The sequence below is a fragment of the Eurosta solidaginis genome, chromosome 1 (assembly GCF_040869045.1).
Source record: "Eurosta solidaginis isolate ZX-2024a chromosome 1, ASM4086904v1, whole genome shotgun sequence".
Taxonomy (NCBI): domain Eukaryota; kingdom Metazoa; phylum Arthropoda; class Insecta; order Diptera; family Tephritidae; genus Eurosta; species Eurosta solidaginis.
In genome coordinates this window covers 372,271,200-372,287,782 of record NC_090319.1, presented here as the reverse complement: position 1 = coordinate 372,287,782, position 16,583 = coordinate 372,271,200, and the positions used below count along the sequence as shown (strand labels likewise).

General features: G+C 33.1%; 2 protein-coding genes across 8 annotated transcripts in view; one reads left to right on the top strand and one right to left on the bottom strand.

Moving 5' to 3' along the window:
- The window catches only part of fru (fruitless), a 171,953-nt gene that overhangs the window by 36,709 nt on the left and 118,661 nt on the right, over nucleotides 1-16,583 (bottom strand). For 5 of the 7 annotated variants that reach the window (XM_067763018.1, XM_067763014.1, XM_067763015.1 and 2 more), the window contains exons 7-8: nucleotides 14,580-14,709; nucleotides 1,348-3,205 (exon numbers count right to left, since the gene is read on the bottom strand). In XM_067763018.1, the coding sequence (XP_067619119.1) occupies nucleotides 1,881-3,205; nucleotides 14,580-14,709 (1,455 nt within the window). In that variant the 3' untranslated portion in view covers nucleotides 1,348-1,880. Of the gene's footprint in view, nucleotides 1-1,347; nucleotides 3,206-14,579; nucleotides 14,710-16,583 lie in introns of those variants that run through there. The other 2 variants (XM_067763021.1, XM_067763020.1) reach the window with 1 other exon arrangement.
- The window catches only part of Wdr37 (WD repeat domain 37), a 199,162-nt gene that overhangs the window by 170,439 nt on the left and 12,140 nt on the right, over nucleotides 1-16,583 (top strand). The window lies entirely within an intron of this gene.

The following is a 16,583-nucleotide window of genomic DNA, read 5'->3' as shown; positions in this document are numbered from 1 at the left end:
GAAACAAACGCAGGGCTGCAAGTGTCGAAGATCATGTACAGGTCTAATAACCTTTGAGTAATTTTGTTAGTTACTCTTAGCATTAAACGAGAGAACTGTAGGCTCATGAGTACGCTGGTGGGACACTGCCTTCTGCGTTACATGCTTTCAAAGTAGGACTTGTTAGTGATAGCAGATTTAGAGGAGGAAACGAACGAGCACATTTTGTGGTCGTTCCCTTCGCCAAGCTAAGGCTCCAGCTATTAGGAGTGATACAGCTATCAAAACTAGAAGCAAACGGCATAGGTCCTAGAAAACTTCTAGTATTTGCCAAGAGGACGGAGCTATTTTATAACATAGGGCATGGTTTTTGGTAGTGTTTTTCAGATTTGTCATTAAACAAATTTCACGTACCGGCCAGTTCAACCTAACTCAACCTTCATTCCTTGTCTATTTTGGCTTGTAAAAGATTGCCGCAGAGCTACTAAAATATTTTTTAGTAGAGTAACACACATATATAGCTTCTAATAGTGGGGAAAAACTAGCGTAAATATAGGGTTTCACCACCCAGAATACTGAACGCTGGATGACTTCGAAAGTACTCTCAACAGATGTGGGGCCAACTTGGCGGTAGTAATAATAATTCAATGCGCGTAAATGAACGACAGTCATGCTCGATTAGTGTTTTTTGCTACTGAACTATTATTTGTTATTGTATCATATACAGTTACTCAACAAAATAAATATACACTTGGTTTATGCTGCAAAAAAAAACTCAAATGCAGTGGCTTAATTGATAATTTTCATTTAAAATATCGCAAATTCCCTAAAAGAAAACACATTTAAAAAAATGTCAAAGGTTATTCAAAGGTAAGGAGAATTAATCAAAATTTCAAAAATGACCATCAAAATTTTAAATTTTTTTTTCAGAATTTCTAGAAAAATTTGTAGTATGCATTTTTGTAGCCCAATAAATTTTAGTATAATAATGTGCAAGTTAGAAATAGCTCAAAATGTTTCCTGAATTTTCAGAATTTTTTTCGTCGAGGGTGTTGAGCAACTTCTTCCATACAAAATGCATTTTTGTTCATGAGATGTATGGATGAAATTGCTCAACACCTTCGACGAAAAAAATTTTGAAAATTCAGGAAACATTTTGAGCTATTTCTAACTTGCATATTATTATATTAAAATTTATGGGGCTACAAAAATACATACTCAATATTTTTCTACAAATTCTGAAAAAAAATTTGATGGTAATTTTTGAAATTTTGATTAATTCTCCTTACCTTTGAATAACCTTTGACATTTTTTTGAATGTGGTTTCTTTTAGGGAATTTGCGATATTTTAAATGAAAATTATCAATTAAGCTGTGAACCACTGCATTTGAGTTTTTTTCAGCATAAACCAAGTGTGTATTTATTTTATTGAGTAACTATATGTATATGGATGGCAAGCACATTAACGAAATATTTTGTTTGTATGTTGTGAAAATGCCGATCTCTGATCTAGTGGCGTAAGGCTATACCGGCAACTCAAACTAATGGTTCACACAGGGTGTTTTGAAGCCAATTTTTCAACAATTTCTACATAGAGTTGTCGACAATAACCCTGACCTTATGGAGTTTGAACGTGTATAATTTATGATCTCGATTTCTAAAAACTAGGCTTGTGAGGATAAAAAATCTTTATATGTTTATAACTACCTAATTTAAATTGATTAAGTTTTTTTGAGGTTGTAAGTACCTAAATGTATATGTGATGCTGGTGTATCTATGTAGAGGAAACTGATTTTTGTTATTTGTGTGCCATTTATGGCGTTCTATATATGAATATAACATATCAAATATCATTTATATGTAAATGTGTTAATTCATTATTTGACCACATATAAAATTGATCACATATGTACATAATGACTAAAGAAACGATCTTTAAAATCGGCATGTTTTATTTTACAATGGGCTTTCATGTTGTCTCGACGTGTAAATTTTTGCCCGCAGACAGGACACTCATGACTCTGAGGCCGATGAATGTTGGCATGATGCCAACGATTCGATACAATCTTATTACAGCTTACGCAGCGATACAGAGTGGGCAGAGTGCCAGACAATTGGACAAATAGCGTTGAGTAGTCAATATTGTGATCGCGACGATTAGCAGCAGCTGCTGCCGCCGCCGCCGCTGCTGAGGCAGCTGTTGTTGCATCGGCATTGGTGTTGGGTGAGTGAACATTTCCTGGAACTAATTGCAGTTGTATATTACTATTGCCATTCGTATGGGTGTGTGTGTGTTGCTCTTGCTGTTGTTGATGTTGTACTAAGTTAGCAGCTGCCGCTAAGGCTTGTTGGTGTTGTTGCTGCTGATAGTTGACTGCTGCAGCTTGTTGTTGATGCTGCGCATATGCTAAGTGTTGCTGTTGTAATAGCGTTGAGGACGCTGCCGATACATTCGAAGATGCAGGCGATAGCGCAGCCACAGCAGCTGCAGCGGCGACCTCGGCCGAGCATAGCGCATTTAAAGTGCTGCCACAGCGACCCAAATTAATAACGCTTTGCGTATGTATGTGGCGATGTGCTGGCAAAGGATGTGGTGATGAAACTACCGCCGTCGTTAAACCAATGGTGTCATGTAATGGTGCATTACGCGTGTGCAACATTATCTCGGCAGCATGTTGCTGATTATAATGTTGCGTATGTAGAGTTTTTTGTTGCTGATATTCGTAGGCATGTTGATGTTGTTGGGACTGTTGATGATTGCGTATAACTGCTGCCTCTTGTTTACAACGTTTATAATGACAATTATAATTGGTATCTAAGATTTTATGATCACAATCACTATTACAATCATTATCATCATAATCCTCATAATCGTCATCGACACATAAGTCCTGCGCATGATTTTCATTTGTCCCCTCAACAGTATCAGCAGCAACAGCATTTTGCCGTGTTCGCGCAGAGTCTGCAGTGTGTTTTGGATGGCGCAAGTTATGATGATACACGATGCGACGACGACATACATCATCACCATCAACGTTATTATTTGCATGTTCATTATCTTCCTTGTCTGCATTATTAAAATGTTCATCATCTATTATTTTGTTATTAACATTACCAACAACAACATCATCATCATCATTGCCGTTATCTCTTATAACTTCAATATCATTTTCATAATCATCATCATCATCTTCACGTATACCATTGCCACCAGCACCATCATCACCTGTAATCACAGTTTTGGAATTATGCAATCACCAGTCAGTCACTTTCATGCTAGGGGATTTTGACTGTATTTAACTTCTTTTTTTTTGTCGGAATTTGATGGAATAGTAAAGCGCATACTCGCGGGTATAATTTGGGAGATTTGCTAGCAAATTTTGCTGTGGGCTTTCGGTTTGTGGAACATAATTGAAATTATACTTGAGGTGGGTGAAGCGTAAAATAAACGCAAATTAGTTTGAGAGGGATTGAGGCTTGATGGGAGCAAGTTCAAAGAGGAGAGGATAACATATAAAAACGTCTAATTCAATTATTTTAAAGAGGTTTCTAATGATAATACATTGTTGGGGTATATGATAATTTTAAAGCTTCTAAATGAATTTAAAAAAAGGCGAATGCATTACACAGAATAAGCGGGATTTTTTCACGCTACCATATTGATGATAATATTGGCCTAGTAATAAAACACATATATGATATAGGAAAATATGTATCTTAGCAATCTGCGGTATGGAGATTTCAGATTGTTAGCTGAACAAATCAACAAATATTCCTACTCAAGACACATTAAAGGTATGCTCATTATCAAGCCAAATTGCTATAACTAGATATAAGCAATTAAGGGAAGGCAGGAGACGTATACAGAAAGCCTTGCTATTATCTAATGGCAAATCGTGTCTCGGCCGAAACTAATAATAAAACGTTTTTATTTTAAGATGATAAAGCACCTACGTGAGGAACTGTTTGGTTCTGATAAAGGAAATGCAAAATATTGCCTAAAGAAATATACAGCCAACTAAACATTGTACGGAGTGTAACGTTTACAAATTTAGAAGAATGCTTTGCCTAGATATTATTCTGTCCGATTCTTGTATTCTCATGCCATATTTCCCTTGCGGATTTAAGATACTTTAATAAAAAACTTCTATTAGCGGTAAAACCTTTGTGGGAAGTAGGCCTTTTACTCTTTCAAAGTTGACGGTCCTTCTTATACCTTTTCCTGAAAATGAAATGGTAAATTCAATTTGGTCCGAGTCCCCAAAGTTGTAAATCCTCAAAGGGGAAGAAATTGAACCACCGATAGGAATGCCAAAATGATCAGAATGACGCGCTGAGCTGATTTAGACATGCTCGTTTGTCCGGCTGTCTGTTTGATCGCAAACTAGCCACCAAATTTGTGATATATATATATATGGATGAAATTTGGTGAGCGGGGATATTTTGATGTCCAATTAGATAATTGTCGCAGCGGACCTGGTCGGACTACTACATCAGATATCTCCCATGCAAATCGGTAGTATATAGCAGGAACCGTGAAACTTTGTGTGAGGATTACTAAACCATCATTCATTATACATATATATTTGTTCTCTCTACATTATATATACCTTAAACAGCCGATTATTCAAATGTTATGGATTTTAAAAATTTTAAATTCAGCTCCGTTCATTAAAGTTATGAGCTGCTCGAAAATGCCGAATACAGTATCGTCTTTAATTATTTGTCACTGGTTTTAAATAACTTTAATATGTGGATGACGAAGAATTCCTAGGTAGTTTTCGTGTTAGGTCGGCATGAGAACAGTTCTAGAGTACAATAAAAGCTTCTCTGCAGTAGAAGAATTAAGTTCTTGAAACTCACTTCTTTGAAATTAATTACGGCAAAATTGGGTAAGAAAAAACTTCGTCACAGAATGATAAATAACAATTAAGAATATCTACTTTTACCTAAAAAAGGGAAGTTTTTTAAGGAAAAACTACCTAAAAAATATACTCAGAACCGGGCTGATTAAAAATAACTAAAGTAATTTAATATTATGCGGTGAGATAAAATAAGACAGCGGGTGCTTGTTTAAGAAGGAATAGAGTGAAGAAAATATTATTGGTGCTTGAGATACGAAAACCTTTTTACCTGAATAGTGTTACATGAAACGCAACTATGATATTGAGCACATAAAGCTCCAGTGTCTTAGAATGCAAGAGAATCGATATAGCTTTAAAAAAATCCAGTTAAGGTAGACGGAATATTTAAGGTCATGAGACACGAGTTATTGAAGTCTCTATGGGGTACAGTGGCTTCAAAACACTACAAAGGTTTAGTGGGCAATGAATTAAATGACAGTAGAAGCGACTGGCCTCAACTTCAGAAAGAGCTGCAAGGTACTTGAATTTATTTAATAATCAATATTGCCAAATGTTTTAGGATTGTTACATAGTCACTTTCCATTGTATAAACATATGACTTTGCTTGGCTTTTGAGGAAGACGACTTGACTAAATATTTGCAATTAGTACATATGGTCATATATAGACTGCATGAAAACGTTTATATAAAAAAATGAATATGTGAACTTTATATTAATTAGAGTGACTATGTATATGTATTAATTATGCAATTAACAACTATCATCTACATTTCGGTATATTTTATTATTGATATATTTATATGTATGCAACTAATTTTTTATAAAAATAATTTAATTTATACAATATTATTTTATAATTCAATAACTTTTTTCAGTTTAACACTATAAGGCACACTGCACACGAAGCGTATTCTCATAGACGAAAAACAAATTAGCTAACAGAAAATTGGAAAGTACTATTTTGTTCTTAGCGATGAACATTGCTTAACGCTTAGCGACTTGTAGCTTACAAATTTTCGCGACTTCCTGCAACTGACGACCCATGTGCAGCTGCATCCATTCAAATATATTTATTTGGCATGAAAGCGTACATATTTCGTATGTGGTGCCTAATCAGCGTCTATGACATTACGCCTCATGTGCAGTAGCGCTTATGTTCAAACCAACACAATAACAAATCATATATGTATGTATATGCAATGAATTCAAGCTTGAAAAACTGTTGAAAAATTATATCTAAAAATTGAAAAAATTATACATAAATAAAACTAAGCTGTAAGCTAATTCAACTCATGTAAAAAATATCAAAAATTTCAAACTTAAATGAAAATAGTAAAATTGCAGGTGTAACAAAACAATGTAACGACTTAACTTATTAATCATTCGAAGCTTGTGTGGGGATACAGTGGCTTCAAAACTATCGTGTTGTTCAGTAGGTAATAAGGCCCAACGAGCAAGTATTTTGGTGAATTAAATTCATATAACTCATAATATCTATATTCTAAGTAAGGTCTATAAGAAATGATATGGTTAAATTAATAATAATAAATGAATTGTAATAGGATAGAAAACTGCAATGCAAAAAAAAAAACATGATTTGAAGAACTATCAAAAGCAAAAAAGAAATTGTGTAAAATTTGCATGAAATCCAACCATATTATTCAAGGTTCGATTCGAGCTCAAGGGCAGAACAATAATTTGTTTCTAATGATAATTATTGTTATTTTTTAATTTTTCTAAATTTGAAAAATTGTATTTTGTTTTTGGAATAGTAAGTAGAAAATTTTTCAGACAACCTGCCATAGCTGCTAAATGTTAGCGCAGCATGCCTAAAGCGTACTGATGATGAAGGCTTAGCACCCTTCGAAATAGATCTATCTGCGGAGCTATGGCAGGTTGTCTGAAAAATTTTCTACTTACTATTCCAAAAACAAAATACAATTTTTCAAATTTCGAAAAATTAAAAAATAACAATAATTATCATTAGAAAAAAATTATTGTTCTGGCCTTGAGCTCGAATCGAACCTTGAATCATTTATCAATAGGCCGATAAAAACAAAAACAACCATATTATGTCAAATATTTAGTAATTTTCTTATTAAAACCTAAAAGTACTGAAAGTACTGCGTTCCTATGGAATTTGTTTTACATTAAATTTAAAATTCTCTCGGTATGTTTCCGTACCAATTGATGATGTAAGTGAATAAATTTACAACTTTTAATATAATTATTATAATATTTGTACCACACACTAAACGCGCACGCAATCAAGCAACGATAATCTGAAAGATATTAGAGTTTTATAAGCTTGTACGTAGAATATTCCGTTGGTCTCATGGAAGACCGTTTTGCCTGAAAGACTAGGCTTCTCGTGGACTGCCTGAGAAACTAGTACCTTTAGTTATTTGCGTGGAAGACTAGCACAGTTCTTTGTTTTCATCGCAGACTAACTCATTTCGCTTGTTTGCATCGAAAACTGACATAATTGAAAGATGCTAGTCTTTCACGCAAACGAGATGAGCTAGCCTTTCATTTGAATTTGAAGTGTACTAGTTTATTGTTGGAAGCAACGATACATATAAAACAGCACCAATTTTTTTCTTTACTAAACAACTTTCTTTTTTTGATTAATATTGAAACAATTCAGCTATCTTCAGCGTTTTTTACTAACCACTCCACCTTAAAAAAGAGTTATCATACTTTTCAGATTTTTGAAGTAAAAATATTGAAGGTATGTATATACTACCATACTATTCTCCAGCCCCCTTCGCAGAAAACAGGACTATTTAATATGGCCAACACAGCCTAAGCTTTAAGATTTGCTGCTTCGATGCATATTGTATGATGCCGCATCCCCCACAAAAAACCTCTACATATCTTGTCATAGTCGCCGAAATCACGTAAACAAAAAAAATGTTGTATTTAATAGGAAACTATCGTTTTTTTGTAAAAGTATTCTGTGTCCACAAAAATTATGTTATGCATTTTGATTGCAAGTATCGTTATAAAAATGTGGTGGCCAATGCAGACACAAAGCAAAGTACATCAATGAAGGGAAATCGCAAAAAATACTGTAAACGCCAAGCATATTTTTTCAGGAAAGCCAAAACGAAAACGTTGTTATGGAAACGATCAAAATTTGTTTTCATATTTGTTTTCAGTTTATCATAAACTATGATACATGGCGGAAAATGTGATATAGACCGAATTGATATTTGAGCAATGAAAGAAACCAATAATAATGGTTATCTGCTAGATGTCATTGCTTGCAGAAATTGCAACATCAAACGTTTTTCGCGATTACCGTTTAATAAGTGATAATCGAAAATCTTGTGGCGTATGCCATTTTGAAAGTTTTTCGCGATTACCTTTTAATAAGTGATAATCGAAAATCTTGTGGCGTATGCCATTTTGAAAGTTACGAATATTTATTATAGCAAAAAAAATATATGGGGTATTCCATCCCATTTCGACCAATTTTGAACCCGACCCCTTTAGAATTGGCTGAAAGTTTTTCTTCTTTTTCTAGCTTACGAAAGACGTTTTTCAGAATTTTTTCAAATTTTTTCATTCAACTCAAAAAAAGTTATGAATTTTTAAAAAAACACCGTTTTTGTTTTCAAAATGCTATAACTTTTTCAAAAATTGACCGTTTGGGATCTTTTCTTTTTTTTTAATTTGTTTTTAAATGTACTTTTGGGAAAAAAACAAAAAAATTTTTAGTTTTTTTTTTCAATTAAATAAAAAAAAAAAATATCGGCCCACTCCAGGATTAGTGGGGATGATTGCAGAATTGATTGAAGTTTTTTATGAGAAAAAAAAAAAAAAAAAAAAAAAAAAAAATGGCGAAATTCGAAAAATCTCGAAAAACTGCAAAATTACAAAAAAAAAATTTAAACATTTTTTTGTATTTTTTCCGAAAAGTACATTTAAAAACAAATTTAAAGAAAAAGATCCCAAACGGTCAATTTTTGAAAAAGTTATAGCATTTTGAAAACAAAAACGGTGTATTTTTTTTTAAATTCATAACTTTTTTTGAGTTGGATGAAAAAATTTGAAAAAATTCTGAAAAACGTCTTTCATAAGCTAGAAAAAGAAGAAAAACTTTCAGCCAACTCTAAAGGGATCGGGTTCAAAATTGGTAGAAATGGGATGGAATACCCCATATATATTTAAATGAAAATAATATAAAATAACGAATCCCTATGTGTTGGGGTTTTAGCCACTTCAATGTTGTCATGTTCATGTTTCTTCCTCCTACGCGTTTCCGCTTTATTTTACGACCTCCTCACAGAGTCTTTTGCATTACTAAGTAACCATAAGTAATGGAAGCAGTACAAGTGCTCGTGGCACATTCTTCATTTGTTGTATGAAGTTCAAGAAAGTAATGAAAATACCTTCGACAGATTGAGTTTTAAGTAGGATAGATAAGTAAGTTCACCTAAATGTTTCACACGGCAGTAAAATTTGACAGTTTTAGCTTTTAAATAAAACTTGATAAAGTTACTTTTTAGATTCGAGTTGTTTTCTGTTTTCCCGCAATACATTCTTGTCAAAAATCTTAACTTATGTTGAGAAGATATTAATGTTTATGGTAAACAAAAGCATTTGCTTGCGTTAAGGGATTTCCAAATATTTGATATTTCGGTAAAAAAAACTTTCTTAGAGGTGAAATGATTTTTTTTTTATTGTTTTTAAAGGGACGATTGAAATTTAATAAAAAAACTGCAAATTAGTTAAGTCATGAACTTTTTTTTAACAAATAAAAAATAATAAAACAATTTAAAATTTGAACTAAAAAATTATTTACATAAAAAAACTTAAAAATTATTATAGGATTGTAGGAATATAAAATTGTGTATAAAAATATATTAAACAAAATTTAATTATTAAAAAAATTATATATTTAAAATTGTTGAACAAATTAATTGTAATTTAAACTAAAACTGTAAAACTCAATTACACAAAAAATTAAGTTACAGTAAGTGTATCAGCAGAGGCAGATCATGCAAATCAACAAACATGCTCTACGAATATGTGAAATACTATTTTTCAAAAAATAAAAAGAAAAAAAGTTCATAAAATTTTTTGTAGCAGAATGCTAAATGTTTTAATTATACATTTTTGTGTTTATTAAACTTAAACTAATGAAAGAATTCAGCAGGAGAGGTGTTGAATTGTGTCAATTCGAACTAAATCATTGTTACTGAAATCTATTAGATAAAAATGTATACAGTGCTTAACAAAATTATACGGCAAGTCTTGGCAATTTCTTTAATTTTAGATTAATTCATCAGACTTTAGTCCGGCGCAAAGTTATAAGTAATAAATGTGGACACATGAGAATTTTTCAGTCTCCAGCATTCCAATGAAGAGAGTTGGCAGATACAGCGATTTTCGAGCAGCAACGTGATTCTTGACTCTTGACTGTGATTGATCGGTGCTAGATGAGCAACAATAGCTATCACAGATCCAATCACAGCTGATATCACAGCATATCACTTAACTGCCAAAACATAAATCTGTATTCTTTTGCGGCTAAATTGCAGTAGATGTAATCGCACTATAGAATACTATGCTTTTACAAAGCACAGGCTCGTTGTCATGTCAATTGTTCCTGTGACAAAAGCAGTGCCTGAGATTGGGACTATTTTTATGTGTGATTGCGAAAAAGGCATCCGTGCCGTGCTGTGGAGGAAGCGTACTCTTCCCTTACACCGAATTAGGTGGGTGCCGCGGAGAAACAAACATCAATATACTTTAGAAAAAGCTCAGTGTTTTTCTGCCATGAAAAGCCTCTCAGAAAAGGAAACACCATTACAGTTGTTTCCTAGAAGTTATCGCCGTGATTCACTGTGATATAGTAATGAACTGAAAACGAAGTTAAAAGGAAGCGGGATATTTGTGTAACCTCCAATTTCGTGACTCACAAAGTAGGACAGTCAGCGCCAAAATTGTGGTCCAGCTTATAATCCAATTATAGTGTTACTTAAGGTTTTGTTTGTTAAGTCTATAAATATAATTTTAAGTTCACCTGTGGGATATATATTGAGTTGTGTGAATATAACGGAGCTATATTCAAGATTGATTTTGAATATTTTTCTGCCTTTTTGGAACTACAATACCTGGTTAGCAGTATGTACTGAGTTTAGAATCTTTTTGAAATATTTTCCGTGTCGGTCAGAATTCTCTTCTACGTCTCTTAGAGTTAACTCTCCGAATCATTTTTTCAGGACAACATAGGGATTATTTGTCTATTCTATTTCCTTATTGTTATGTGAATTATTTCGTTCCCATTTTTACGCGTCACCCTAAAACCAGTCAACCTAAAACCACTACTCCCTTTCCCCTCACATAATTATAATAAGCATTTACCCAATATATTTTTTAAATTTAAACTTTCGTTTTCAAACTACATAAAAATATATTTTTTGTTAGGAATTATAAATTAAGAAGTGGTAACATGCGAAAGTATAATTGAGAAAAATAGTGCAAGAACTACTAAAAGTGTTTCTAAATAATATAAGTACATATATATAAACAGCATTATAGTTTTTAATTTATTTGTATTTAAATATAGATAAAAAAGCTGCATTAAGTTACTGTGCTACACAGTTGGGTGTTTGTATAATTTGAGTCGCGAGAATTGTTTCTCAAGGCGATTGAAGTTATTACTTTCGAACTCTCCCGGCATCAATTGTGTTGCCATACATTTAAAAACCCGCGCCTATGTATATATATATGGCCACATATTTAATGTTTTTCCAGTAATCTTGAAATATTAAGGAACAAGCAACCTACGTCCGAAAATCCCAAACCGGTGACCACCCCGTTGAAAGGTTGTACGCAATACTACTCCATCAATACATTTTCTGTCGGCTGCGAAGTTCCAAAGCTGGCAAGAGTCAGTTAATCACATATTTTGTCGATGCCCAGATTTGCGAAATATAATTATAAAAATGTTTGGGAGCATGGTGTCGCGGCCGTGGTGTGGTGGTAGAGCATGCACCTACTAAGTTCAAGGGCAAGGCAAAAGCAGCATCAAAAAGTTGTTTCAATTACAAACAAGGGTGAACCCTCGTCAATGATTTGGCAAACACTCCGGCTGTATTTCTGCCTCGAAAATCTTCTCACTGAAAACTAATCTGCCTTGCAGATGCCGTACAAAGGCGGCGGAAAAAATGTACATCTCGTCTCACTAATTTGTAGGGAAAATTAAAAAGGAGCCCGACGCAAATCGGAAAGAAGCTCGGCCTAAATCTCCTAGGAGGCATATCGCGCCTCGTATTAATTTATTTTTTGTGATTTCTTGTCTGCCAGATTCAATTTTACCTTGATACTAAAAAAACGTGTGATCTAGTAAATCAAGATATTGATGTGAATTAACTCCCCCTTTGATATCAAAATATGGGGATTATTATTATATTGGCGGCCACCGTGGTGTGATGGTAGCGTGCTCCGCCTATCACACCGTATGCCCTGGGTTCAACTCCCGGGCAAAGCAACATCAAAATTTTAGAAATAAGATTTTTCAATTAGAAGAAAATTTTTCTAAGCGGGGTCGCCCCTCGGCAGTGTCTGGCAAGCGCTCCGATTGTATTTCTGCCATGAAAAGCTCTCAGTGAAAACTCATCTGCCTTGCAGATGCCGTTCGGAGTCGGCATAAAACATGTAGGTCCCGTCCGGCCAATTTGTAGGGAAAAATCAAGAGGAGCACGACGCAAATTGGAAGAGAAGCTCGGCCTTAGATCTCTTCGGAGGTTATCGCGCCTTACATTTATTTTTTTATTTGATCATATTGGCTGTATATCGATTCAGTATCACTCTTAGCTCTTATAAAACACACAGAAACATAATATTCACTAAGATAAAAATAACCCGATAATAATAATACTAAAACTAATACATAAACCAAAATTATCCCTGAGGAAGATGCAAAAATGCGTCGAAACGCGTAAGACTTGAAAAAAAAAAGATATCGTTTTCTTTATTTATTACAACTGGCCGAAAAGTGCTGTGAAGAATAATTTTCAAATCATAACATTGGCTTAGCAAATTATTCAAATACGCCAACTGTACAACTGCGTTTCCTGACGATGTTAGATGTTTTATTTGAATTTCAAAAACATTTCCGATATCTTATATGAAAACTGAATATATCATAGTATTAAGCACATTGTATTAGTGAAAAAAAATTTATTTATAGAAATACTCTCAAAACCTTGTATTCTACAATATATGTATATACAAATAGAAACCCCTAAATGATATTGACGCGGTCCCTAAATGAGGTAATACGTTGTTCGCAATATACTATGTCTACACTGAGCATTCGTAATTCATTCGTCATTCGTTTAGCAGTACATGATTTTTTCAAACTGGCATCGAATCGAATTAGCTGGTTTGCTAGCCGAGAGTGAAGTATCAGTGAGTTGCTCCGTGTGGACATCATATTGGAAACAGTTTCAAGAGAATGCAAGGAAGCTGGAGATGGAAAACGAGTGCATTTTTCATTGTAAATATGTGTGTATATTTGTGCGTTTGTATTATAGTAGTATTAAGTTAATATAGAGGGTTATGGTATATATAGAATTATATGGTATAGGGAACGGATGAAAATATCAGAAATGAAGGGAGAAAAATCAAGTTTTAAAGATTAAGGAAAGTTTATTGTTTTTGTTTATTTAAATTTTTAGTATTTAGCGTTAAAAACGTTGTAGAAAATTTTGTTTTTTTGTTTTAGCGACCGTTAAGCTAGGATTTTTTAAAATTTGTTAAGAAACTGGTTGAAATGAATTAAGGGTATAAAGGCACATAGGTTTATGACGCACTTATTGAATAGGATATCGTTGTTTAAGTGTTTATTTTAAGTTAAAAAAAATTTATTTTTTTTATTTGCGTTTAACAAAATTAATTCTAAGTCTGAGTTAGATTTTCTGCATAAAAAATATTTCGGTACTTTTCTTCAATTCTGCATCTGCATCTGCATCATATCTACTTTCGTTTATTTATTTACTACAATAAATACTCGATACACTGTGGTAATAAATTAGCGTAAAAATTTGTAATTTAAAAAATCTCCAACTCTATGCCAATATTATATATATGTAGTATATTATTAGCTTCTAACAAAAAAAAAAAAAAAAAACAAAAGGCTTCACTATAAACAAATAATAAAAGTAAATTATAAATAAATATTCGAAACAAATTTTGCTAATGTACATAACATACATAACTACAAATCAAAAAGGTAATAATAAAAACAAACAAAACGCCTTTCGAACTTGCTTTACATACATGAAAATACTTTAACAGTATGATTTATATACTAATAATTTTTTTTTGTGTATCGTTAGCGTTAACAGTTTCAAATAGTAAATTTTAAATTAAAAATAATTAAACAATTACTTCACTATACGCAAACTATAACAGCCTATATAGTAATTAATGTAATATGCCAGTTATTAAAAAAGGAAATTAAAAATGTATCTAAACGGGGGTAGAGAAAGTAAATTTCTAATTGTGAGTGTTTCAACTTTTTGGTATATAAATATTTATATATATAAGTATTTGGATATAGTACAGTAAAGCCTCAACTAAATGAGCAAGAGCATTACAAATTGCTCGATAAGAGTGGTAAATAAAAAGTGAGTGAGAGATAGTGTGTGGAAGAGCAACAAAAAATCAAGAAAAAAAAAAAAACAAAGAAGCATAATTGGTACTTTTGTACTCACCATCAATATTGTCCGATTGATCCAGTGTTAGCTGTTTGCCATCATTTTGATCATCTCGACTATCCTGTTGCAGTCCGTGTGTAGATATAAATTGCGACATTTCCTCGGGATTTAATTTCAGTGCACCAGGCTGTGCGGTGAATATATATTAATTTATAGGTGGTGGTTCGTATATTTAAATTAAATAAGACTAAACGACGAACTATTACGAGGCGGATAAAGACGTGCAAAGATTTTCGGTATAAAATACAAATAAACTTAGATTGTATAAGCAATTGTCTAGAATTCGGAGATATGTACATATATTCTAGTATATTGTTGGTCAAAGAAAGGATGTCTTTAGAACTGAATGCTCACTGCGGTCGAAGTTGTAAGTCAAACTGGCAAGGTGGTCGTCGGGACCAACGATTTGCCCTTCCGACGATCTTCAGCGCCATTTTTCACTCTAATCCGCCTATATCTTTTGCCTGGTTTATATTTGAACGGTTATTCGAGGCAGTAAAAAGTCATGTTTTTTGTTTGTATATTTTCATATTCTCAAGCGCGTTCGTCTGTCGTGCTTTTGTTTGACTGTTTTATTGATGTTTGCTGAGCAAAAGTTTTTGTTTGATCATGTTTTTGACAGCATTAGTGACTGTGACTTTAGGTACACATTTTTTTCCAAATCACAAATTTATGCCATGAAACGGCGTCGAGTTTTAGATATGTATTTGGAAAAAATATAGTTGGCATGTATTTTATACGGGAAATCTTTGCCTGCCTTGGCCCACCACTGAATACTAAGAATAAAAGGCCAAATTTAAAAGATTTTTTTTTAAAGTACCTACAATATTTCGCCATAAGCTTAAAAAAATAAATATGGGGAAAAGGCTCCTTATTGTGTCTTACTTGAGAAAATCATTAATAAAAAGGCAGCCTAATTACTAACTTCAATTTAATCTACATTTATATAAAGCAAAATTGTCTAAGTTAAAACTTAGTTTACAAAAAATTTACGCCAAGGTTATTATTAGCGAAATAACATTATATGTTGTCTTTATTACTTAAATGCTCTCCAGACCGCATATAATTGGAATTTGACATAATTCATTACGTGGTTCGCGATTTGTGGTGACCACACAGCGCATTCGCAATTCATTCGCCATTCGTTTGGCAGCGATAAAATCAAGCAATGTTTTTTTTAATGCTGCAAAATTTCTTCTGAACACACTGAAGCCTTTTCAGTCACTAAGAAAATTAAACTATAATTTTCGTACTATGGAATTTTCTTTTTTGATTCCATTTTGCTCCTTTATTTGTGTTATTCTAATGACCTTTCGTAAAATTTTGATACGCTACCAATTAAAATGAAAGAAAGTAAGCCTACGGCGCGTGGTGGAAGCGTGCTCCACCTACCAAACCGAAAATCCTGTGTTCAAGTCCCGGGAAAGGAAAGATCAAAAATTTGGAAAGTCTTTTAAATTGAAAAAAAATTTTTATAATCAGGGTCGCCCCACGGCAGTGATTTTGCAAACACTCCGAGTGTATTTCTGCCATGAAAAGCTTGTTAGTGAAAACCGATGTGCTTTGCAGATGCCGCTCGGTGTAAAATACATATGTAAGCCCTGTCCCGCCAATTTGTAGGCAAAATTATAAGAAGTACGAACAAATTGGAAGGAAAGTTTTGGAGGTTATCGCGCCTTGTATTTTTTTTAGTCGCAATTTTAGTATAACCAAAAAAATTAAATTTTACATGGATACAGTCTTACGTATATAAATTTACAAAGTTTCAAATGTTTCTGAACAAAGCGCTTTGTGTATTCAGCTATATTTGAATTGTTCTTCTTCCACAAGCCCGCGTTGTCGAGCTGGTGGTCTTAGCTTAAACTGTAGCGCTCAAACAAAGAAATATAATGGAGAAGAGTATGGAAAAGAGAGAGGAAAAAAGCTTTGTCACAGCATAGGGTATCAATTAGAACTACTATCATAAGAACCATGTCGGTCCAACCGATCTCGAGATCACTC